Source organism: Heliangelus exortis, chromosome 20 (genome assembly GCF_036169615.1).
Source record: "Heliangelus exortis chromosome 20, bHelExo1.hap1, whole genome shotgun sequence".
Taxonomy (NCBI): Eukaryota; Metazoa; Chordata; class Aves; order Apodiformes; family Trochilidae; genus Heliangelus; species Heliangelus exortis.
This window is the reverse complement of record NC_092441.1, coordinates 7,757,975-7,783,865: the sequence shown is the minus strand read 5'-3', so window position 1 is coordinate 7,783,865 and position 25,891 is coordinate 7,757,975. Positions and strand designations below refer to the sequence as shown.

General features: G+C 47.6%; 1 protein-coding gene across 1 annotated transcript in view; it reads right to left on the bottom strand.

The window, feature by feature from the left end:
- The window catches only part of DNAH9 (dynein axonemal heavy chain 9), a 170,928-nt gene that overhangs the window by 120,897 nt on the left and 24,140 nt on the right, over positions 1–25,891 (bottom strand). The window contains exons 15-32 of the mRNA XM_071764710.1: positions 25,584–25,719; positions 24,553–24,749; positions 24,048–24,472; positions 21,561–21,783; positions 19,158–19,324; positions 17,675–18,545; positions 16,233–16,363; positions 14,970–15,096; positions 11,922–12,074; positions 10,749–10,874; positions 9,880–10,119; positions 8,652–8,812; positions 7,460–7,616; positions 6,508–6,612; positions 3,452–3,609; positions 3,012–3,150; positions 1,528–1,815; positions 887–1,097 (exon numbers count right to left, since the gene is read on the bottom strand). Coding sequence (XP_071620811.1) covers positions 887–1,097; positions 1,528–1,815; positions 3,012–3,150; positions 3,452–3,609; positions 6,508–6,612; positions 7,460–7,616; positions 8,652–8,812; positions 9,880–10,119; positions 10,749–10,874; positions 11,922–12,074; positions 14,970–15,096; positions 16,233–16,363; positions 17,675–18,545; positions 19,158–19,324; positions 21,561–21,783; positions 24,048–24,472; positions 24,553–24,749; positions 25,584–25,719 — 4,015 coding nt within the window. The remainder of the gene's footprint in view (positions 1–886; positions 1,098–1,527; positions 1,816–3,011; positions 3,151–3,451; positions 3,610–6,507; positions 6,613–7,459; positions 7,617–8,651; positions 8,813–9,879; positions 10,120–10,748; positions 10,875–11,921; positions 12,075–14,969; positions 15,097–16,232; positions 16,364–17,674; positions 18,546–19,157; positions 19,325–21,560; positions 21,784–24,047; positions 24,473–24,552; positions 24,750–25,583; positions 25,720–25,891) is intronic.

Here is a 25,891-nt window from a genome sequence, read left to right as displayed (position 1 = left end):
ACTGTCCTGAAAGCTCCTTTGAAAGGCTTCAGGCTAGAAGCCAAATGGACAGCCCCTGTGAAGGGTCCCTCCTGCTATCCCTGATCTGCAGCCACTGCTGCAGCCACTCTGCAGAGTCCAGGCTGTATCTCCCACCTCTGTCTGTCTCTTTGATTTAGGATCCCTGATTACAATTAAAAATAAATTAACCCTGCCACTGGAGCAAAGCAGGGGTTCAGAAGAGAGCCAGAGGAGGTGGGCAGCAGCTCAGCTCCTAACAGGCTTCTGACCAAGAGTTATTTATGGCAACATCTTCCCTGGCCTCCCCCACACCTCCCAAACCAGCCACACATGTATGTCAAAGCTGCCTTTACCTATTAGTCACAACCCAACATTCTCACTCCAGATTTCTGTCATCTTTCAGCAAGTTTTAAATCCTCATTTTCCTCAGGAGTAATCAGGATCAGCAGACTGGCAAATGCTGGTGTACTGATTGGCCAGCAATATTCAATGGAAAATCACCATCTGAAGGCTGCTGTGTCTATGCTACCACCAATAGACACCAGAGGATGGCACATCATCTCTTCTATCACCAGTCCAGCCAACCCTGAAAAACTGCCTGGTCCATTTAGGAACTGGTAAGTGTTGGTATTACTGGACACAATAATTATTCTTAGGACAATAGAATAAAGTAGGCTTATGGTATACTTCCAGTTTGAGGATCAAAAACCTAAAACATCCCATGTATCCTTTCAACAACAAGCTCTCATGTGGCTGTGAGCAGCAGAGAAGGGCCTTGGCTTTCAGACCTGCATACAGAGAACTACTCATCCTGCTGCTGCTCCTCAGCAAGTTCATGAAAAATGTTCTTCTTTATCTACAGACTGAGGCATGAGAAGACATTTACCATCTTTCCATTCTCTTGTTGCTGGGTTAATGATGCCAAAGAGCTCATCATTGGTGACTGCCTTAGGGTTGAGGTCTGTCCAGACAGGACGTCGCTTCATTATCTGGTAAGTCTTGTTCAGGGATCTCATCACCTGAGACTTGCCTGTGCCTGCATTGCCCACCACAAAGACAGAGTGCCGGACCATCAGCAGCTCCTCCAGCTGCACCACCTGAGAAAAACACTCACAGATTTTAGACAAAGATGCCAGACTGAAGTTCAGATCTACAAAACAGTTTCCATTGGGCCTCTTTTTCAGAGAGATGTAACCCAGAGACACAAATAGATTTGACACTGAGTTTGGTCTAACCACTCTAATCATGATGGGTGAATCCTCAGACAAACCTCCAGCACTATTTACATCTGACAACCATCAGGTGATGGGGCCAAAGTTTCATGAGCCTACAGACCCATTGTAAACTCAGACTGAGCCAGTGCTGGCTTTAGCAGTGGGTGCAGCTGCATCTGACCCAGCATAGTTGACTGTCTGCCTGCAACAGGAATATTGTGCAGAACCCTCTTTGTAGAAGCAAAGATGGCTGAGAAACCAAACAATTTGATGATAGACAAAAATGTAGGTACAGAAGATCACTTGGTCGTACTTTGAGCACAAAGTTGTCCTCAGCCTGCAGCTGGAGGTCCAACACAGCCTGCCTCACAAACAATTCAAAATTCAGGTCACGCTTCCGAGGCACATCCAGTGCAGGGAACAGATCCCCAATCAGCCCCATGAACACAGGCACATCATCTGTCACAATCTTGGGGATGTTGAAGTCACGAAGGGAGCGCATCAGAACCTGGTCCTCAGGTCGTTCTGGGTCATCCCGCTTGAGGGAGCCGGCAACAACCAGCACAGACTTGATAGCACGCAAGCCCCAGTCATAATGATCCTACATGAGAAGAAGAAAAAAAGAAGGATGAGCTTATGCTTAGACAGTACATCACCACACAGGGCAAAGAGCCAGCACCTCAACACTGCCAGACAAGTCAGCAGTGGAAATACATTCAAATCTGTTCTTTGCATCGTGGCCAGAGACCTCCACCAGCCTGAGTTACCTGATATCCACCTCAGTGAGGGAGATTCCATCAGGGACAGTTTTAAAGAGTCAAACAGTTCAGCTGTTCTCACCATCACATGGGCTCACAGTTGGCAGTAAGACAGCAGTACAGGTTGCACTCCAGAGACCTAAGCAATTTGTTTCACCTATGTCATAAAGCAGACTCCTGGACCCGCGGGAACTGCCAAGGTGAACAACTTGTTAGTCTACTATAAGCTCAAAATACCCAAGTTTCTCCATCCTGCCCATCACAAGATTTCTAGCATGTTTGATCTCAGAAGCAGTCCACAAAGCAGAGCCCAGTAAAGACATTGCTGAAAAAGGACCACAAAAAAAGCATGGGGGGAACTCTCAAACCAATAAAAATCTCTCTATATTTCTACTCTGTTAACATCTCCCAGAGCCCAGCTTGACAGCTGACTGCTTTGTGTGGGAGACCACAGCTTCCACCAAGATCTCCAAGACACAGCACAGTCTCTGTGACAAGGCATGTCCCACCCAGCATCATGCTGGCACAACCAGAATCAGGTTTTCCATCTAGAGTGCTGATTCATCTCTTCTCTGGATCCAGATTTGATCTATGTAAATGATAATGAAGAAAAACATAATTTGTTTTGCACTGACAGTAATCCTACTTGGTCAACACCCAAAAAAATCCTGGACCAGTTAAGCTCAACTCAGAGAGTGACACACATCATAAAGCTGTGGCAGGCAGGAGAATCAATAGGAACTAAGAGACTGGAAAGCAAAAGGTCACTGAATACTATCCTAAGCATGGTATCACTGAAAGATGTCTCCCAGTAATGCAGTTGGTTACGTGCTTTTGTCTGTGTAGATCCTTCAGTAAAGCACCCTGAGAATTTCATTGTTCTGATTACCACAAAACAACTTCTCCCAGCAGCTAACAAAAACACAGCTGTTAAATAAAAGCATGAAGCTTTAGCCATGGAGCTAAGGGGCTGAGAGCAGTATTTCTGCTGATTTTGGAGATCAAGGAGCTTCAGTTGTACCCCCAGCCATGGGCTCACCTGCTTGGACAGGAGCTCTTTGCAGAGTTGGTACAGAGTAATGAACTTCCTTGCTAACGCCCGGGCTTCAATGAATCCTTCAGCCACCAACATAATTTCACAGATCAGCTCAAAGTCTGGCACAACCATTGCACATGGCCTAAAAAGACAGGTGAGAAAAGATTGCAGAACAAGTATTTCTTGTCTACAGGTCTTAGGCGCAGTGGATTTGCAGCTTTGTCTTCCAGCCAAGTCACCCTCTGCCCTTCCCCTCACAAGGGACAGAGCTCTTTTGCCCTGCCCATGCATCCCAGGCCCAGGCTTGCTGTGCAAGGCAGAAATTATCTGTGAATCCCCAATGCAAGTGAATTCCCCAAGGAAATTAAGTCAAGCCTGCACGTTCCAAAAGACAATTTCTTCCAGTCTTACAATACAGATCCCAAGCCCTGATCTTGCCTCACCTGAAGAGAGCTTTTAAATTCTCGGGCAGCTCAGTTCGCCCTGCATAGCCAGGGTTCATGGTGATGAAAATGCCTACTGAGGGTACTAAGTTAATGTCTTCCCCAAGGAAATTGAAGGATTTCTTCTTCTCCCGTATTGCATCTTGCACACTCTTCACCTGGAAACCAAGACAGTCTCATAGTACTGGTGTTCTGTTATGAAAAACACTTCAGACAACAGTGCTGCCTTCCTTAAACTTGGCCCTGTGATGAATGGGGATTATTACTGTCTTGGCTTGATTTTTTTCACCATCCATATAAAGCTTTGAACCCCATTTGGAGTAAATCTGTATTGCAATATCAATCTCCCACCACAATCAATCTCTGACCAAGCAGAAACAAGCTGAAGAGACCGGCAGTCAAAGTGCAAAGGAGTCCCAAGAATCTGCACATTTGTTCTTTAAGACAAAGACAGATGTGGGTCAGGAAGAGCAACTCAGGAGCAGGAAACACCCCCAGTGCTGCCTGCATCTCACCTTGGCTTTTGACATCACCTGTGGAACACTTCTCAAAACCACCACCAAATGCTTCATCATCTCTTTGAATTTCCCAACTTAGCAGGAGGTCAGGTGCATGAGATGACACAGGGCTGTCCAGGCATCCACAGCACAGCCCCCAGGCTCCCAATACAGGCCCCAGCTTCCCTTGGCCCGTCTTCATTTCTCTCCACACACTGTTGGTCTTCCTGACACCCCAAAACCCTCCTGGGCCTGCTCTGTTTCTTGGCTAGGCCCAGAAAAGGAGCAGCATTGCCTAATAAACTTGGCGTCAGCTCAGCTGCAAACTGATCACTTGATATTGCTTTTAAAGATTTGGGGATATCAGATGCTTAACTTAAAGCCAAAACCACAAGACAGAAGCTGTAAAACCTCCCCTGACACCTTCACTCACTAATACTATATTATTTTTTATATTTGCCTGAATGCAGCTTTGTTCCTCTCACTCCTCCCCCCTGTGAGCAAGTTTATTAAAGCGAGATCACCTCCCTGCAAACAGCACCTCAGCGAGGGAGAAACCTCTCTGTATTCACTACTCTAACCTTAATGCTGTTTGCCATCCTAAAGTTAAGCAATTAATCGAATTTTTCTCTGTAAGGAACCATATCGACATCAGCTGCGTGACTAAGACAGCCAATTAAACATCACCATGGTTACAGCCCTAATAGCAGCCAGGAGACAGGGTGATGGAATGACAGCCCTGCTGCTTTCCTCAGATGCTGTACTCCAGCCAGGAGCGAGGGAACCATTAGCAGTTGAGTCATATCTGGGCTTCTTTTGTTCAGCTTCCCTTTTTAAGATCCTCAAAGACTTTTTTCAATGTCAGCTTTAAACTAGAACCTGATGGAAAAGAAACTGAGAGGGAACGAAACATAAACTCCTGTACCAGCCTAGGGCTTCTTTGGGACATCATGCAAGGAACTAATTATGAGTGAAAGAGAAATGAGAAGAGGGAGGAGTTCATGGAGGGGTTCAGAACAATGTCTTTGAACAAAACATTTACGGAAGTGTAAAAACTTCTCAGCTCTATATCTTTCTGCAATACCAAGCCCAAAAGGCACTCAGCACCTGTGTCCGGCATTGGGGTCCTAAAACCTGCAATCAACTGACACTTGGGTCTAGAAGAACTTGGGAACCTCAGTTTTCAGCACTGAAGTCCCCCCAGGACTCAATAGTTTCAGTTCTGCCCATGTCAGAAGTGTCTCGGTCAGAAGAGCACAGCTGAGCACCCACCCTCTGCTCCAACTCCCCTGGCATCTGGATTTACCTGGAATTTGCATAGGACACCAAGATTTAGGATCTGGAGAACATCTAGACACAGCTCTCCTTTGAAGCAAGGGCCAGAGGAGGTAGCAGGACCTGCTCTCATCTGCTGCCCTCTGGTTATACCTGGGCTGCCCCAGATTTCTGAAGGGCTTCAGCCCACAGCATCAGGTGCCCCTTCACTGGGCTTGCATGACCCTGGCACAGAATGCCACTCCTCCTGCAGAACTGTCCCTGGGATGAAATAACTCCCGATTTCCACAGGGGCCAGTGAGAGGAAGGGAAGGAGGAGATGAAGTGCCAGATGAGGCACAAGCACAGAACGGGACTCCCTAGCACAGCAGACTGGGCAGTCTCCTTTCCAGCCCCTCTCCAAGGAATGCTGCTGTGCTTCACACAAGCCTCACCAATGCCACACACTGAACAGTGACACTGCAGAGGAGATGAGAAACCTTTTTTGATATCCTAGGCAAGCACATAAGCCAGGGCTGCAGATCTGCTGCAGGTTCCAGTTGCTGAGTGTCACCCAATGGACGCTGGAGATGGGAGCCCCAGGCTGCACCTGGGGGGTTCCCTAAAGCCTCCCAGGAGCCGTGACACTCAGCTGGGAATGTCCTTCAGAGGGATTCTGCAGAGCTCTCACTACACCTTGGAATTAAATATACAGCCATATGAGAAGGGAAGGAAGGAGACTGCACAGTCTTGGTGACAGAGAAGTGTTAAGAAAATGAATCTGGAATGTCTTCCTGCTTGCTGAATGTAACACACAATTCTGTGCTTACCTAAGTCCAGCAGGCCATGGATCTGCCCCAAACAGCTCCCTTCTCCTCCATGAAAACTATTCCCTATACAGCTGGCTGAGTGGCCATAAGTCAAGGCAGATATCTCCTCAAAATGATGCATTGCAATTATCTCCCAGCACATTAACAGCACGAGTGCCTTCCTCAAGAGGAACGTGCACAGAGCCATGGTGTGCGCTGATCTGGGAAAAGATGCTACAAAAAACTGCCTCAACACAAATGCCTCAACACAAATGCTGCAGGTAGGGTGAGGAGCGACATAAAATTTGCACCATGTACCTGCTATGTTTTGTCAGTGCTGTTATATTCATGTGAATAATCTTGGGATCCAATCCCTCACCTGCCTACATGCAGAACTGAAACAAGCAACATGCACTTCCCACATTTACTCATGCTCCAAAGCCTGCAGCAGGGCTCTGCCTTTTTTGCCATCATTAGCAAGAGTTTCTCCACTTACCTGTACAGCTACGACAGAAAGGACCTCAACTGAGATCCTGTTAAATTCATCAAAACAGCCCCAGGCTCCCGTCTGGGAAAGGCCTTTGTAAATATTCCCACAAGACTGGAAAGACAAACAAACAAACAAAACAAAACAAAACAAAAAAAAAAATACATGAGTGAAAGCCCAAATGGAATCAACTCCAGAAAAAAAATAATTATTTCCCAGCCTGTTTATTTATAGCAATTTACAGTCTATTGTGGGTATTTAGAGAAGTGCATGGAAACAGCAGGCACAACTCAATTATAATATTTATAGCTCTGCACAGTTTGCCACTTGATTTGCTAATTGCACTTTCTCAACATATCTGTGCACTGGCTCCATTTAAAGGTCACCTGTGCTGAACTACTGACAGCCCCACATCCTGGGAGAGCCCAGAAGATGAATAAAATATGATCTGAGGCTACTCAAACCACCAGACCATGCCAGACCTGCAGAGAGCAAAGACTCAGCACAACGATGCAATGTCCCAACGTGGCTGAAGGTTCAGCATGTTGTGGCCTTGTTCTGAGGGAAGATTCTGAGAACCCCAGGGCAGGTCCCTGCCCCCAGGCAGGTCCTCTCAGCCTGTGAGCTGGCCAAGAAGAAATTACTAGGGTCAAAATATCAGCACAGCCAACTGAACAGACTATGGGAGGATTTCACATGGAACCTAACTCCAGAAGGAAAGGGAAATGGATGTGGGGATAGCACAGTTTGGGTCTCTGCCTCCTGAAGAACCTTATGGAAACCTTGGAGGAGAAAAGGGAGGAGTAGAACAAGGTGTCAGCAGAAAGAACATAGCAGGGATTTGAGGAGAGGTGATCGATTGAAGTCATCTCAGCTGCCTGACTCCCATCCTTCAGGTTTCATCAGGCCCTGAGCACCCCCAGCCCCATGTGACGCCCAGTGGCTGAGGTGGGAGTAGTACCTTGTAGTCCATCTGCTCAGAGCAGTTGAACACATACACCATGATGCCCAGGGCTCTCCCCAGATCTTTCGTGGTCTCTGTCTTGCCAGTGCCTGCAGGGCCCGCAGGAGCTCCGCTCATGGTCAGGTGCAGCGACTGGGTCAGGGTGATGTAACATCTTTCAGAGCAAAGGATGAAAGAAAAAAGGAAAGAGAGTGAGTCTTGGGCCAGCATCTCATTGCTGGGCTGCAGAGAAACAGCACAGTCAGGAGAGCCTTTCTTCCAAAAAGCTGCACATGAGCTGGGTGCATGGCAAAGCTGAAAGTCTCCTTGGGCATTAATCACCACCTCTGCCCAGCCAGGTTTTCTCCCAGATACACTCATCCTTCACAGGAGGCTGCTCAAGTCTTCATGCACGGGTTGTTCTTCCTTTAGATCCTCAGAGCACTCACTGATACCAGGCACATCCCAGTCAGTATAAGAATTGCTCAGCTTTTCTGAAAGACTCTTGTTTCACAGTGCTCTTCAGCCCAAAGGATCCTGTTCCCCATCATCCCACTCAATGCTACGACAAGCCCCAAAGCTTCTCCATCATTCTGATGATGGGCACCAAGGAGATGCTCACATGTGTGTGTGTATACTGTTATCAATACTGCCAACAAAACCTGATAATGCCTGGGGCTTGGCTCAACTGACTATCATAGGTGACTAGAGCCACCCAAGATGCTTCCGGCTACTGAAATGTCATATAGGGTGGAAAAATATGACAAGAAGTCTACAAGAAACTTACATGCTTCTTGATGGGCATCTGGAAGCCAGGTGGGACTATGCAGATCATCTCAAGTCACCCTAGGTGTCCCCATTAAGACAACTGAATCAAGTAGTAGATGGCTACTTCAAGATGGGATAAAAGCTTTCTAGGCTCACCAGCTCTATGGGCAGTGGACATCTTGTGCACAGGCAGACACCTACAAGTGAGCATCTTACTCTGTGAGCTGAATCTCATCCCATGATCTGAGATACAGATATCCCAGAGGATACCACCATCAAATCACAAACCAGGGGAGAGCTGGAGCTTTGTCAGTGGGTCCCTGGGACATAGAGAAAGAACAGGAGGGTTGTGGGTGGCCAAACTAAGCCCACCATTGGTTGGCAGCTCTTCCCCTAGCAGCATGGCAAAGCCCAGCTATGATGGTGTTTCCTGGGGACTCACCTGTCAGTCAGGGGGGTGATCACAAGACGAGGGGTGTTGCCAAGGTATTCGTAGGAGTACAGGAATTGGGCATCACAGATGTTGGCAAAGCAGTGCTGCTCCTCATCCGACCATCTGTGCCGGAGCTGTGACAGCCAAATGAAGGCCTGGGCATTGTCAACCTGCAATGCACCCACAGGTACCATCATGGGACAGCCAGGGCTGCCAGGCACACACAGATCAGGTGCCCAAATGGTGACTGCTATGAAGAATTTTATCCCTGGCTCTTGCTGCAAAGGAAGGTGTGGTAAGGAAGGTCATACCCCTGTAATGTGGTGGGAGCCATCAACTCCCCATCAGTAAGGGTAGGTACCACATTAGTAACCATGTTGGTGAGAGAGGAAAAAAGTGAATACCCAAAAAAAAGAGCAGCACAAAAAAGATTCCTGAAGAGACTTAAGAAGCAGCAAGCCATGAAGAGGCTTGGCAAACAGAGTAAGAGAAGGAACAGAGACTGGCTAGACAGGGAAGGGACTACAGAAAGCACCAAGGAAACAGGCTGGAGACAGGGGGACAAGCACAGCCACAGCCAGCACCCTCTGCACTACCAGCAGGCAGGCCCTTCACTACAAACTGGGCCAAGGCACCACCATACCCAGCTGAGCTTTGAAGCCAGAAACCCTCTTGGCTGCCTCCAAGAGGACACAGATGAGGATAAAGCCACAATCCAGCACTCTCAGGGTATCTTCCCACCCAATGTCAGGGCTGGACACTTGTCACAGTGCCAAGGACAGGGGAGTGGTGTGGGAGAGATATGCAGGACAAGAGAGCACAAAAGGAGTCCCTGTGGTCCCAAATCAGACCAAGAAGGCTACATAAAGAAAAGCCCAAATTCTTTTTCTGACTTTCTAAAGACAAAATGGAGACTGCATCCAGCAGCCTCCCAACACAATCCCATCATCCAACACGTGCCTTGGCAAGAAGACACAGGGCCACAGTCTCACTCATGATGACAATGTGGCAAGGACAACAAGCCCCTTGGTGCTTCATGGCCATAATACAGAATAGGACTGCAGGCTCAAGGTGGCCTTCTGCCTCCTTACTGCAAACATCATAGAAGTAAATTTAGTTGTGTATCTTTCACTGAAAAAGGGCAGTGATCTGAACAACCTGGGGCTGGTCAGTCACTCCTGTAACCCCCCATGTTCCAGTGCCCAACACCAGAACATGTTCAGCTGCAGCCACAAACCTTTTGTGCTATCATCTTTGCCACCACGTCCCGAGCGTGCACATCAATGGTGCAGAGGGTCATGATTTTCTGCCTGTCACCCTTGGAGAGCTGCCCAAGCAGCATGGTAACCAGGGTGTTCAGCTGGGTCACTTGTTTCTTGTGGTATTCCTTCATTGCATTCTCGTAGCCTTCCTCCACCCTGGAAAAGGCAATCCCAACTTCCGTTGTCCACCAGATCTGGGAGCAGCAAAGAGCCACCTAGGGAAAAGGACTGGCTCAGTATCAGGGAAGACACCACAGCTTCCTTAATTTCAGGGGTGTCTGACCCACACGAGACGGAGGATAAAGTATCCATGACAAGTGTTTTCCATTGCAGCAGTCACAGCAGACGGGACAACAGGGATCTGCCCCGTGACATTTGTTTAAAACAAATATCACTGGTAGACACATTTAGCAGCTACTTATTAGTAAATCAGCACCTTTCATGTGCCTGACACAGCAGAGGAGGAAGAATTGGAGTCCACAAGGGGCTCTTTTCTCTCATTAGGCATCACCACCATTTTCCTGCTGCAGCTCTGGCTCCACTGACCCAGGTGCAGGCTCCCCATGACCCAGGGTGCAGCAGGCACTGCCCCAGCTCTGGGCTCTGTAACCCCACCAGGAGTGTGTCCTCCCTGCAACCCCAGCCAGAGCATGGAGCTCAGCCTGGAAACTCAAGCAGGAAACTGCCAGGATAAAGGACAACTCATCCTTCCTCCCTCCTGGATAGCACATTAGGGGCCAGGAATGTCCCTGTCCCCAGCCAGAGGCCATTACTGAAAGAAGGAAAGGAGAAGCCAAGCATTGCCTTTCCCACATGTCACCCTGAGTGGAGATGAGGCAGGTACCTGGGCAGGGTAGTCGAAGAGCCACTGTTCCCTGGGCTTCTCCTCATAAGCCACGACAGCTTCTGTCATCTCTTTTCTCACAGTAGCCCTCATGCTGTCCAGTACATGATTCAGCCAGACCTCAACCTGGAGAAGAGATTAAATCACAGTAACACATTTCTCTTCTAAAGCATATTTGGTAATTAGTGAAGATGGGGAATGGGACAAGCACTGACAGTTGGACTCAGTGACTTTTCCAACTGTAAGGGCTCTGATTCTGTGAAGCATCTCAACTCCCAAGTTACACAAGCCTTAGAGCCTCCTTCAAACTGAGTGGTGGATTTAGTCAATCCTTCTACTTCAGAATCAGCATCTGTTTCCAGATACCAAGAATACGGGGCAGATTTTTCTTGAACTCCAACTACAGGAAAAAACAAAACCCCACTGATGAGTAGTTTAGTTTGGCACGTTCTACCTCCAGGACATGACAGAATCACTCATGGGGCTTGGGCACAATCTGCCAGCAGGAGGAGAAAGCTGCTGCCAAACTTGGGAACACAATTCCTGCTGAATTTCAGACAAAGCCCACAGACAAAGCTCTCACTGAGAAGATACTTTAAATGCAGCAAGCTCCATCACTGGGGAGCTCACAGCTGGTACTACATCCTTTAGCTTCCTATAATAGCCCATGGAGAAAGGTGCAACTACAGGGACAGATAAGCTGAGCAGCAGTGTGATTTTTAAATTTCATACTTTAACACATGAAAGAAGGGAGATCTGGAAAACAGGAAAAAAAACCTTCTCAATCAAAAGACCCCCATGCAGAGGCACTGTAGAACAGCTTAGTCTATTTTCAATGTGTGACCCCTCCCTTACTGAGGATATTTGTAAGAAGCTGTAACAGCAACCTTCAAAACATCTGAGAAAAACTCAGACAGTAAAACCCAGTTAGAAAAAGGGCACAGCCCTTACTCTCACTGCAAAACCTATGTCCCACCTTAGTGAGGACCTATCCAGACTGGGACCAAGGGCTATGGAGTGAGGAGGAATCAAATTATTCACCATCTCTTTCAGCCTTTCTCACATGTAAAAGAATAGTGAATCTCTAGGATGTCTTGACAACAGATGCCCACACAAGTGGCAGGAGAACAGACTCCACTCAACATATTTGATGGACAAAGTCTTCCCTCTCACCTGTCCACTGCAGTCACAGGGTTCACTGAAGCTGACATATTCCTCCTCTCTACTGTACATTCCCAGGCCAACCTTGGTTGCCTTTTGCTCAGAGTCCAGCTGGAATTTAATCTTGGCCAAGTTGTCAAAGAGTTTGCAAAGATGACGTTGCACCTGAATAAGGAATTGTATAAATAGAATCACAGAACCATAGAACAATTTGGGTTGTAATGGATCTCTCAAGGTCACCCAGTCCAACCTCCTGTAGTAAGCAGTTCAGGTTGCTCAGAGCCTCCTCAAGCCTCACCTTGAACATTTCCAGGGATGAGGCTTCAACCACCTCCCTGGGCAACCTCTTCCATTTTTCCACTACCCTGATGGTAAAGAACTTTTTCTTAACATCCAGTAAAAAAGAAATCACTAAACAGAGTGACTGAGACAGGGCAAGCATATTGCAGATCACCATACATGTCACAGGCATTACAATGCTCACTGAGCATGATCTTGGGACATCTTGGTAGCACCACATCTTCTCACACATGGCCAGGATACTGCAAACACAAGCCTTCTGCTGCTGCTCCCAGTATCTCAACCTATGTCACACCATTTAGAAAACAGACACACCTTAATAAATCACATTTCTCCAGTGGGAAATCTCCCTTACAGTGCAAAAGCACAGAAACCATTCAGAGAAACCAAACATTGCATGACCTTTTAGCCCCAATCTCCCTCCACGCAGTGATGAAAGGTCTCCTGCTGTTGCTCCACCTCCTCCTATTCTCAGCACACTGTGGAGTTTTCTTCACTATGAACTTTTCTGGTTTTTGTCATTACTAGAAATCAATTTTGTGCTGATGAAAAGACCTGAATTCTCCTCCATGGAGAAGAAAGACTTTTATTTCTACAACAAACCCATGATAAACAACCCAGACCTTCTACAAAAGCCCTGTATTGACTAAAAGCACTCTTCCAGAAGGAAAAGAATAACTCAGTCCTGTCCTGTTCACACCCAGATGAGTTTGAAAAGCCAACAGGGAGAGGCTAGCATTGCTGTCCCAGGCTCTCAGCTTCAGCACCTGCCTGATGGGACCTGAGCAGGTCACCAACTAGATCACTACACAGCATACAGCTAAATCACTGTCTGTGTCACACACCACTGCCAACATAGGCAGGCTTATCCCAGGACTCATGTTCCCACTGCAAAGGTCAGCTCACAAAGCTGTCCCAGAGAGGAGCTGCCTCTCACAAAGACATCCAGGGATGGGGAGGGAGATGGAGAGACCCCCACGGGTGGGAGGAGAAATGAGAATGGTCCGTGATGCTCCGTGCTCCAAAGCTTCCAGAGAAAGGCAGGTGGGATTGTCCATTGAATTCCTACTCACTGCCTCACAAAGAATTCCAACACTCCTCTCCCAAGCTGTCCTGCGGGTGGGTGTATCTCAGTAGTTTTCTTACACACATTCAAGCAGAGCCAAATCCTAGAAGATGCTGAGTACCTCTGGGAAGCACGCCCTGGGTGCAACATGCCCCCAGACAACCACATCTCCTTTCAAATCTTAAGTAAACCACAGGAACCTTTTCTTACATCTAGAACTTTCTGCTCACAAATCCCCCACGGCTGTTCCCAGGCCATGGCCAGTCTGCAGGGCTTCAGACACCTCAGCACTGGTGCAATCCTGCTGCCAGAGTCCTGGATACACCTGAATCTGTACAAGTACAATCTCTGGTTCAAGAGGATAATATCACTGTGTGTTTAATCCTCTTGTAGGAATTATCAGACACTGAAACAACAGCGGAAAGGCTGAGAGTGTATCCAGGTATGATCCTACTTGACATTTACTTTGATTTCACTGCAAATAATTTTGAATAACAGAAATCACCAAGAGTTTCTTCTTACTCCATGGGGCATTTCAGCACAGTATCTTTTCTTCGCTTCTTGTGGGTTTTTTTTTTCCCCCTTTCCATTTTCAGCATCAATCAACTATGTATTTATGGTACTTTGTGGGCTGAAATCCCCCAGCAGCAGAAACAGATCCAAGAGGTGTCAAAGGTTAGAGGCAAACAACAACACTGCCAAATGCACTTTCAAACCTGCCCCATTCATGTGCTCAGAGGGATGCTGAAAATTATGAAAAGCTTACCAAAGGTGAGATGACTTGCTACTGAAAAGCTGGAATAAGGAGTTCATTCTTTATCCCTCATGCTCTACTTGCTGTGAACCTTTTGATTTGTTTTACATAGAACCCTTGGGGTAAATGATGCACCCCAAACACCACCAGCCAGCACACAGCACTGCCAGGCAAAGTGGTAGAGGCTTCCCAGCAGTGACTCTGGTAGTTCCAACCCTATGGATGGTATGGAAATACATCTGCAGGTCTGAATCCTCTGACCTCTGTCCACCAGGGGGGAGAAGGTGTCTGTGCTCCTCTGGGGAATGGTTTAAGAGCACAGTGCAGCCTTTTCTCTATAGTCACTGTCACACCCTCAGCTGTCCTACCTCTTCCAGGTTGTGTTCTTCTCTCCCCCTATAGTGAGGACATCCCAAAGGCCTTCACATGGAGGAAGGAAGCAGTGTCTGACTAGCAAATGTCTCTTTTGCCCATAAAAAGGGGAGCTCTCCAAGCCATCAGCTGTCAACACCTCCACATCTGAACACCCAGCCTGTGGCTCTGTCAACAGCACAAGCTGGTTGGTGGCATCCCAGCTTGGGGAGTCAAGGCCAGCAATAAGGTTGGGCTGAGATCCTTGAGAAAGATGGTTTCCTCCAGCCTCATTAGAGAAACAAAACCATTGCTCTGACAGCATTAAGGCCACGTCTCTATGCTGTGCAGCCCTTTCAGGACCATTTGCAAGCATCACCAGGGTTAGATCAGACAGCACTCAGTGCACATGGCCTTTCAAAGATGACAGATAAAGGCCAGCTGTGAAAAAATTACTATTAATCTAAGTGAGCCTTGAAGAATAAGCTCTCAAGAGAGGATAAGCTACAAGAGAGTCCCAAGACAGCATCTTCCACCGTGAAATTACTGACAGCTAGAAAATTCAAAGTTGCTGCAGTCCAAGGCTTACCAGCTCTGGGTTGGTGCCATTGGAAAGAATATCCAATAAATCCGCTGAAGAAATGAAGTAAAACCTGGGAAAGGCCACCCTCTTCATGTCCAAATATTCAGCCAAAGCTTTCTCACACAGAGACAACCTGGAGAGACACAGCAAATAAACAGGGCACAGGGCAGGTGGATCAATATCCTTCCCTGCTCCACGCTGCAGTTTGGGTTATCAAGCACATTGTCCCCTACCACAGGGAAATGCCAGACATGAGCTGAGCCTTTAGGCTGCTCCTCTACAGCGTTTTCCAATCAGATCAACGAAGCACAAAGTAATTCACAGATCTCTCTCTACTCCCACGGGTCCAACAACCCAAAAGCCAGTGAAGCCTCATAAAAAAGCAGAAACACAAGTGGAAGAAGAGGCTAGATAGGGTTTGCAGCCTGACCGACTGTTTTAGACAAGCTTCTAACTGCCACAGGTGATTTCACACTGGGATGAAAGTTTCCATAACTGTTTTTATTCTAATGAGCCACATTTTAAAGTCTGATTCAAACCTACTCAGCTTTTTCTGTCTGCAAAGCCTGGAAGGAAACTTGCTTGCTCTGATCTAAAGTGAAACTTTCAGTGTTTATATGCAAAACTGCTATTAGGCTTACAGAGTTCATCAGCAACATGCAGCAAGTCCTCTGTGAGGAACACTGGCCTTATCCAATTGAAAAATAAAATAAAATCTATATTTTAAATGGATTGTTATTACTGATATCACAGCTATCATTAACTTTTAAGTGTGTCCCAGGTAGATTAGCTGATACCTTATGTAAAGAGCAGAGAACAACCATCTCAGGACACCCAGGTCTTTCTCAAGAAGTGTAGTTATACCATCTGTGAAGGGTATATATACAGAGACAATTTTGAAAATTAAAGAATATGGACTCAGCTCTACTGCAGATATCCCTGCTTGGACTACTAAACAGACATTTAAAGCATTGTATTTGGGGGGACAGTGGGCCATGTGCTATTGAATGCTGAATGCTGAGCTTTCTATGTGTGCAAATCAACAGTCAGGATGGGAGCTTGCAGGTACACAAGGGCAGACTCCACTCTGGGGACTTCAGGGTGATGGATCACAAATAAAAAGACTTGAGAAAGATCAGAAATGCTGCAACTTGTGAATGCAAAGAATGTACAGTCAAGGAAGGAAGAGCAGGAGCACAGGTTTAACAAACTTATCAGAGTTGATTTTCAGTCTTGGAAAAAATCCTGGGACTGAAGTTTTCTACCTACCTACTCTGAATGTCCTCCAGTTGCTGGGACAGACCTGGTTTATTGGTGGCCTCAACTATGTTTGGAGTTTTCTGAGCTTCATAGGCCAGTTCTTTAAAATCCATATCAATCCCTTCAAAGCGTTTGGAGTCCTAAAAAAGCAATACAAGGAACATATTCAAGGTAAAATACTGATTTTATGCTAAAAGATCCCATCCCATCCTCTGCAGTGAAAGGCACGGAGTGGAGTGGGGACAGTGGGGCCAGGAATCATCTTCCCGTCAGGCCTCCAGAGCAAACCAGGACACTGAATACAAAGTGCTCCAAGCTGCCTGGTAACACTTCCATGTTAACCTGGGTTCAGACACAGCAGCAAGGCTCTGCCTGGAGGGTTGAGTCCTGTAACCAGCTTCAGACATTAGCCCCATGCCCTGGCCAGTGTGTCCTTCCCCAGCCTGGGGTAAGGAGGTTCAGCCTTCAGAGGCTTTGAGCTTCACCCTCTCATCTAGGGAAGAGGCTGCTGATCCATACTGCCTGCCAGACAGGGATGGAGATGCAGAGAGCTGCCCAGTAGGATGCAGATTTCCATCTGGATGTGATTTCCTCCATGCCATGAGGTAGCTGTTGGGTATTAACAGCTCACTGGCACACAGCTCGGCCCCCAGGGTGTGGGTGTAGATACTGCCCAGAAACTCATCTGTGCCCAGCACCTACCACAGCAGAGAGTGCAAGGAGACCAAGAGCAAAGGGATGGAGACAGCATGGTGACATCCAGGTGACACCAGGCTGTGCACAGCCCCTCCTGGGTGTCAGTCCCCCAGCAGTGCTGCCACGGAGAGCAGCCCCTGCTCCACCTCAGACCTGACACTGCATGTGGATGGGGACAGAGGTGACACAGCCAACTGCAGTGAAAGGCACGGAGCGGAGTGGGGACAGTGGGGCCAGGAATCATCTTGGAAGACCATAATAATCAAAGCTGGATTTGAAAGTCCCCCTGAGGAGGTCACCAGTGACAGCTCTGTTCCCATTTCAGCAGCAAGTAGTGGGAGAGTAGCAACTCTGCCCCTGCACCACTGCTGATGTCTGAGAAGGAGATGCTGCTAAAGCTGCCTGGTCCAGCCCTGGTTTGACAATTTGCAATGTCTGAGGAATAACCCCTCTCCCTCCTGAGGAAAAAGGGAACATGCCTGAAGGCAGCCAGCAGCCTCATGCTCAGTCTCCAATATTTGCTATACAATAGTGAAGGGGAGAAAAATCAGCTCCTCAGCATGACTCAGGCAGAACCTGCAGTGCAAAAACATCCCAGGGCAGCACTAGGGAAACTACTGTGGCACTAAAGGAGCCTCCAAAAAACCAAGGCAGCAGGAGAAAAGCCCTGCAGTATGGATAAATCTGTTTCATACAAGGGGGGCTCTCCTTCAATACTTCATAAACAGAAAAAAGTAGGACTTGGAGTTTCATACCTCAGGGAGCTGTGCCCGGATATCTTCTGAGCCTATGAATATGCTCTCCAAATGGGACCATGTACGCTGCACTTCAAACCAGAGAGAAATGACAGAGTCTGCTGTGGACAGCTTCTTCTGCCATGCAGACACTTCCTCCAAGAAGAAAGCAATATATTTGGATGTCATTAAATTCTGCAGCTGCACCTGGTTGTCTTCTAAAGTTTCAATGAGTTCCTCATCTGACTTCAGCAATGGGGTGTTTGTTCGGGGGTGAAGCTCATACTGAAATTCCATGGCCCTCCAAGTCATCTTTAGCTCCTTCAGGACCTTCTCCATACTCATTTCTCGCACTGCTTTGTCCACAATGCCACGAACCTCATCCTCAAAGTTATGCAGGTTGAGCTTCAGGAGGTCAGCCAAAGTGGTGTCTGCATCCATCACAAACCTCACACCCGTCATCTGCATCAGTTGATTCCAGTGTCTTTCTCTAATGGCAGGATTCTGAAGTTCTGCCACAGCTTTCAGGGCTGTCAGCATGTTCTTCACCTTGCTGTCCAGCCCAGTGAAAGCATCCCATGCCCTCATTTCCTTATCCAAATTCCGAATCTCTCTCGCAAACTTTTTACACTCCAGATCCATGTTATCCACATTAATATCCACCCACTTGGTGGTCTGCCAGTCATCAAGGCTAGTGTTCACAAGGGAGATCATATCCCAGAGCTCTTTGAGAAGACACAGCTCCTTTCTGCACTGCTTCAGTTGTTTATAATCTGGCACCATGACTTCAAACAGACCAGCTGATTCATAAATCGAGGCCATGGCTGACTCCATTTGTTTAATCTCAATGTGCTTTGCATCCAGAAGTTGATAAGGGTTTTCAGTGTCAAACCTAGAAAGAAATGTTTATTCTTCACAAGTCATATTGTAACAACTTCTAAAGAAAATATAAAATAAACAGTGCCTCTAAGAGACAAAGAAGAGATGAAACATCTATAGCACACATTGATGGTACACCACTAGCTCCTTAAAGTGATCTTGGCACCCACATTCAATCTCTTGTTAACCCTGCATAGTGTTCCCAGGAACAAACCATCCCAGGCATAGAATCACAGACTCAGAGTATAATTTGGGTTGTAATGGATCTCTCAAGGTCACCCAGTCCAACCCCCTGCAGTCAGCAGGGACACCCTCAACTAGATCAGGTTGCTCAGAGCCTCATCAAGCCTCACCTTGAGTATCTCCAGGGATGAGGCTTCAATCACCTCCCTGGGCATTTGTCCACTATCCTCATGGTACAGAACATGTTCCTAACATCCAGTCTAAATCTCTTCTCTAATTTAAACCCAGTGCCCTTTGTCAGGCAGTAACAGGCCTGACATAACACTGGAGGAGGTAGGACATGTACACAAGGACTGGAGCATGCATCCTTGGGACACTTAGAGATGGCCCCACGATGCTTTTTTCCCCTCAGGGCTCTTCCAGTGCTGTAATTTGGCTGTACCTGAAGGGTGCTTCTTTCTGAAACCTCTCTCTGAATCTCTGCTGCTCAGCATCAAAGGCCGCGCAGCTCTTGCGCAGAGCCGCCATCTCGTTGGCCTGCAGAGGAGCCACGTGCTGCTTCACAGCTACTGCCAGCTTCTTGACATTGTTCCATTTCTCTGGCAGCTCCTGCAAGCAAAATTGAAATGCTGGTAGGCAGCAGTTGATATTTGATATCAGACACATCTGATCTGTTCATTGGTAATCACAGGCTGGCAAAAACAACAGATCTCGTGTGTAAAACTGTAAGGATGTTTTGTTGAGATGGAAAGGGTAAACACACAGTTTGGGATAAAACCTATCACTGAGTCACAATTTGAAACTAATAAAGACTGAGACCTTATAAACGATCATTCTGATTGTCAAAATACTTTCAGTCAATTCAGAAGAAGGGTCCCAGACCAGATCCTGGACTCTGAGGATGGTTCAGCGGACAAGAGAGAGCAGTGACCCCAGTGCCCAGAGCCTCCTGGGAGCAGCTGAAGACAGGAGGATGGGTGGTGGATGCCAGCTCATTAGATCATCTGGTTTCCCAGGCCTAATTAAGAAACAACCTGGGAAGTTTTCTGCCAGCTCCTGAAGCAGAAGATGTCATAGCAGAAGGACTTCCAGAGAACTCTCTGGGGCAAATTCCATCAGCCTGTGAGTACAATACTGGTGCTAAATAAGACTGGTTTCTTCTCAGGTCTGCATCCAAGCTGCAAGTGCACAGCACTGCTGACAATCCACCCTCTGTACCTGGGATTTCTTCAGAAAGGGATTTTAGTTCTTCTCACTAGGCTTCTCAGCCCAGACAATGACACCAGCTAAGGGCTCTGCTGTCCCCAGGTCCCAGTGCTTTGCTCTTGAGAGCCCACATCCTAAGGATACAAATCTACAGAAAAGCTCTCTTTTCATTCCAGTTCACAGAGTTGAGGAGATGAACGAAGATCCACCAACACAATGAAAAAATAGAAAATAACCTGGAGGCAGCTCTGAGGCAGCAGAGACAGCCAGAGCAGGGCCAGTCCCTCCTGAGGGGTCTCTGTCTCATAATACATATTCCAGTCCCAAAAGAAATCACTACCCATGAGCTGCATGACCACAACAGGGCACACATGCAGCTGCTCCCTTGTCTTTCTCACCCAAACTGCCAACTTCAGCCCATCCATCTCCAGGGCCATGGAGGGAGCAGTACCTAGAGAGACTTATTTCTGGTTTTTCCACCAGATACAGGAGTGGATGAATCATTCAGCTGTGTGTTGCTGTCACTTGCCAGAAATAAACAAAAGTGTTTTGTTATCTCCCGCATCTGACTGGCTGCCCTGCATCCCTCATTTCATCTATCAGTAAAATAAATCATTTGCTGGATTGCACTTGGACAAACAGGCACCAGACAAGCAGCAATTGGGCAAAGGCATCAGCAGCACCATGCTTTGTGCTGGATGAAGCAGTTGCAGCAAGCAGAGCACCCACGAAAAGCAGCTCTCCTGGTTTTCATAGTTTGTAGGGACCCTGCTATCTTTAGGACCCTTAAATATTCCAGAGTCACAGCTGCACAAGCAGAAATCCAGGGGATTGCTAAACCCCACCCAGCTCCCATCCAAGCCTGCAGCAGAGACCCAGAGCCTTTGCTGCCCAAGTGCACAAGGCAGGAATATCTCCCCAGGAGGTGCTGTTCCAAACCTTGTGTCCTACACAGAGCCCTCTGCCCGCAGCACTCCATGACAATAGAGCATCCACCAGCACACAGCTGCTATAACATCTTGGCTGCTGCCAATGCTTGCCTCAAGCTCCCCAAGGCTGGATGGGCATCTCAGAGTCTTTCCTAACCTCCCTCTCATGGTCCCCTTCCCAGAAAGGAAAGGAATACCTAAGAGAAAACAGATTCATCAAAGCCAGATGTGGAAAAGTGCCAAAACACTTTCATAACCTGCTCTGGGTCAAGCAAATTTGGTGTTAGAGAGACAGTGGAGGACTGAAGTCCTATGAGAAGGCAACTCCTCTGCCAGAATTATCCTTCCCATCTCCACAGTTGCCAAGAACTGGCTTATTTAAAAATAATTATAATTCAACCTAATTAACACAAGTATTTGAAAATGCATTAATTTTTTCTGAGAGTAATCGCTAGGAGTTGGAACAGGCAATTCTGTTTTTCATACATAACAAAAGGCTTAATCTCTGCTTTAAAAGAAAAAAATCTCAATGTAACTCCAAAATTTAGAGCTTTTAAGGCACATCCCATGATAGCAAAACACTATCCACTGAGGCCCTCTAATGACAGGGAGTTGGGTCTTAAAGTCTTCCTGCAATGCTCTTGGGCTCCCACTCTCTGTGACATCTGCTACTGGGCACACTGGTGAGGCCACCACAAGCTTTCACCCACCTCCAGTTGCTCATAGACTTCCTCAGGCAGCTGCTGCTCATATGTCTTCAGCAGTTGGATTGTTTGCTTCAGGGGCTCAAACATGGCATCAGTGGCACTCTGTCTTTCTTTGACAGCCAGCAGATGACCCATCATCTCCACCAAGCCATCGTAATCACCTTTTTCCACCTTTTTGCTCAAACCTTTATCAGCAGTTTTTATAAACTCATCAAGGTCAGCCAAGCTACACAACACAAAGCGGAAAAGCACAACATGAGATGATAATAATCATGAGATGCTAATGAACAGCTTTACACCAGGCAGCTGGACTGATGTGGACAGGGGAAAGGCCAGGCTAACCTTGTCCATTGCATGGCCACAGCCTGAGGGCATCAGAACCACAATCCATAGGTTATGAATTTGTTTGGGTTGGAAGGGACCTTAAAGATCACCAAGTTCCAACCCTTCTGCCATGGTCAGGGGCACCTCCCACCAGCCCAGGTTGCTCCAAGCCCCATCCAACCTGGGCTGGAACACTGCCAGGGATGGGGCAGCCACAGCTTCTCTGGGCACCCTGGGCCAGGGGCTCAGCACCCTCATAGTAAAGAATTTCCTCCTAATACCTAATCTAAATCTCCCCTCTTTCAGTTTTAAACCATTTCCCCTTGTCCTCTCATCACACCACTGTATCAAAAGCCCTCCCCCAGCTTTCTTGTAGCCCCTTCAGATATTGGAAGGTTGCTCTAAGGTCACCTGGGAGGTTCCTCTTCTCCAGGCTGAACAACCCCAATCCCTCAGCCTGGCTTCCCAGGGAGGTTTTCAGCCCTCTGAGCATTTGAGTGGCTCTGCTCTGGACACATTCCAGGACTCCAGAACTGAACACAGTACTGCAGGTGGGGTCTCACCAAAGCAGAGCAGAGGGGGAGAATCTCCTCCCTAACCTGCTGTCTGTGCTTCTTGTGATGCAGCCCAGGACATGGTTGGCTTTCTGGGCTGCAAAAGCTGTGGTACAGCTTCCTGTAAGGAACTGTTGGGACTTTCCAGGTTGGAGAAAAAGTACATGAGAAGGAGTATAACAGAGACCTGTGAGCTCAGGAGTGGTCTGGAGAGAGAATCTGAAAGGACAGTTTTCATCCTGCATTTTCCAACACAGGAATTCAAGATTCCCAGATGAACCTGGCAGGCTGCAAAGCTACAACAAACAGGGACTCTTCACACACTGCCTTATTTCACAGGGTATCCCCCCACTGCAGGGGTTATAGGTGATAAAAATTCACAGCAGTTCAGAAAAGCAACCAGCCATATGTGGGTGAAAAAAAAAAATTTCATCCTGGTTTTTAAATACAAAGGCATGAGCCCTGTCTCTCAAAGCCCTTGAGGTATATACTGTTAGAGATAAGGAGAGTATGTGGGGGAATTTTCCCTGCCTGCTTTCCCTGTTGTTGATCTCACCAGCTCCTGGGCACTGCCAGGAAGGGCTCCTGGATTTCTGGTCCTTTCCAGCACAGCCATTCTCCTCTCCTCAAAACACTTTTGAAGTGCTCACTTGAATTCTGTGGATACTGCTGGGTCAAAATGTATCCTTATACATTTCACCTAATATTCAACTGCTGAGTCAGGTACTCTTAGCAACAACTCCTGAACACCCATTCTAAGCTACACAAAAACCTCTTCATACAGAAATTATCTAACAGAATTATGGTGCTGAACAGAACACAAGAGCACATCACCCAGGGCAGGCAGCACTACTACATACACCTGTAAAGTCTCCTCTGAAAGCATCCAAGACCTCCAACGTCCTTCAGTTGTGACCACTCAAACAGATCACCCAACACATCATCTTGCACAGACCTGGTGACTGAGCAGAGCATTCAGAGCAGGGAACACACATCAACTCAAAACTTACATCCAGAACTACTCCTTTATGTAACCTTGAAACTACCTCCTCAGGACTGCTCAGACCAAGCAACCCCGATAATTTATTTTTTTTTCCACACAGAGTGCACTCAATAGAGCAATGCATTTAGAAACAGACAGGAGTACCTATGGCATTAATGCAGCTTTACTGATGCCTAGTATCAAATTCACCAAAGTACACACAGAGTCCTGGCAGAGATTAGATTGATCAGACTGAGCAGACAAAGAGATGTCCTATCTACCACCACACAGCAGGTCCCAGGGGCATGGGGCTCCAGGGAGGTCAGTGGTACCAAGTCCATGTAATTGTTCCCACTTTACACACTCAGCCATACTGGTTCCCAGCAGAGACCAGGGGATGGGATCACAGAATGTCAAGTTGGAAGGGACCTCAAAAATCATCTGGTCCAGCCCTAAGATGATGGAAGATATGGGGGTTGTGATGGAGCTGGCACGAAGCACGGGCTCCCTTCCCTCGCTTCTCTTTTTGTGATCAGCATGGAGCAATAAAGACCAGCCAATAGACAAGACAAGAGAAATGAGCTTTGGTCAGCACAGGCCCCAAGGTGAGGAGGCAGGAACAGCTCTTACCTGTGTGTGACATGGTCCACAAGGTGCTGCTTGAACATCAAGCTCCACCTTTTAATGATGTTCAGCAAGGACGCCTTGAAAGGCCGAGCATCAACTTTCACCCAGCTCTGGAAGACACTGCTGGGCTCAATGCCATTCACCTCCTCATAGATCTTCTCATAGGAGTCAATCTGCTCTCTGAACTGCTGCAGAGTGGGAGGTGTCTCGGGAACCCCATCCTCTCCATGGGCCTCAATTTCTGCAGCAGTGAGGATGTGCCCATAGAGGAGGAACTGTCTGCAGAACTCCTTTCTGTCATCTCCATAGAGGTAGGAGTAGCGGTCAAAGGCAGCACGGTAATCGCAGGAGGTGAGCATCACAGCCTGCACACGGGCCAGCAGCTCCTGCCTCATGGCAGCCAGGTCAGCCAGATCCTCCAGGTCAGCCTAGGAGAGAGCAGGGGGTCAGGAGCTGTGTGGTACCTCCCCGTGGCCACCCAGCAGGAGACAGCTCCACAAACACAGACCTGGTAGTGGGGGAAGCCACAGTGGTCAGCCAGCCGGGGCACCAAGGAAGAGATGTGGTAAATGTCATTGAGAAGACTTTCCACCAGGTCAAAGAAGCCATCGTTTGTGCCAGGGTCCAAGGAGGGACGAAATATCACATCTGGGATTACCAAATCCAGCTGCACCTCAAACAGGGGGGCGAGCCCTGCCTTGGGATCTGGTCGGGAAAACCAGAGATGGCAGGATCATTGCCAAGAGAAGAAAAGTGATCTTGAGCCACGTCTAACATCCTGCCACACAGACATCAGGCAGGTGTGACCACAGACACCCACTCGCTGCCTCCAGTGGCATTAGGTCTGCACACAACAATGGGAGATGGCAAATGCTGGCAAACTGGCTGATGTTTTGGTACCCTGGAGCTACTGGAGGAGAGATGAGACACAAGTGATTTAAGGACCGGAAAAAATGCTGTGGAGGGAAGCCTTAAAGCAACCAGGCTCTTTAGCTAATCAAAAGGGAGTCTGAGAGCTGAACAATTACAGCTCATAAGTACTTGTAGAGGAGAAAAACAACAGGAACCAAGAGGCTCTTTAATTTAGTGGAGAAAGGCATGAAAAAAAATACCAAACAAAAAAACAAGCAACTGGAAACTAAAGCCAAACGCAAGTCTGAAAAAAATATGTGCATATTTTTAACATGATGGTGAAGAACTAGATTCCGTTCTCCAGCCTGGTGTTCCCCCTCATCCAGGAGAGTAGGGTTCCTGGAGATGAGCTTTAACCAGACACAAACTGCTTTCAATTCTGTCTATCCATTAATCCCTGCAAATGGTGCACAGTCATCTCCATCCCTTTGCCCTGAGCAATACTTTGGTCCAGGGCTGAGGGATGGAGCTACCCACCCCTATCTGGAGGCTCCCTCAGCATGTGCTGGAGACAGCAAGGAGGCAAAGCAGAAAGCCAGGAAGAAGAGAAGAATGAGGCAGAGCACAAACCAGTAACCTCCCTTCAGTGAGACTGAAGCAGCCAAGGAAAGAGGAACCAGCAGTCACCTGTGTTTTCCAGGAGGTATCTGAGTGAGCACTCAATGGCAGTGAAGAATCCATCCAGGACTATTTCATCCATGTAATCCACATAGGCCTTCCACACATCAGATGCTGGGTCTGCAAGAAAGAGGCTCTGGTTTTCCTGGAAGAAAAAGAAGACACCTTCAAATACAGCAGGGTTGAGTCTATGCTGCAAGAGAGCTGCCCACAGCAAGGAGGTGTGACAGTGAGCACAGGGGTGCCAGCTTTGTGGGAGGGATGGGCAACAGAAGATGGACGTTGCTGCTGGTGACCTCGCCACAACTTGGTCCTTC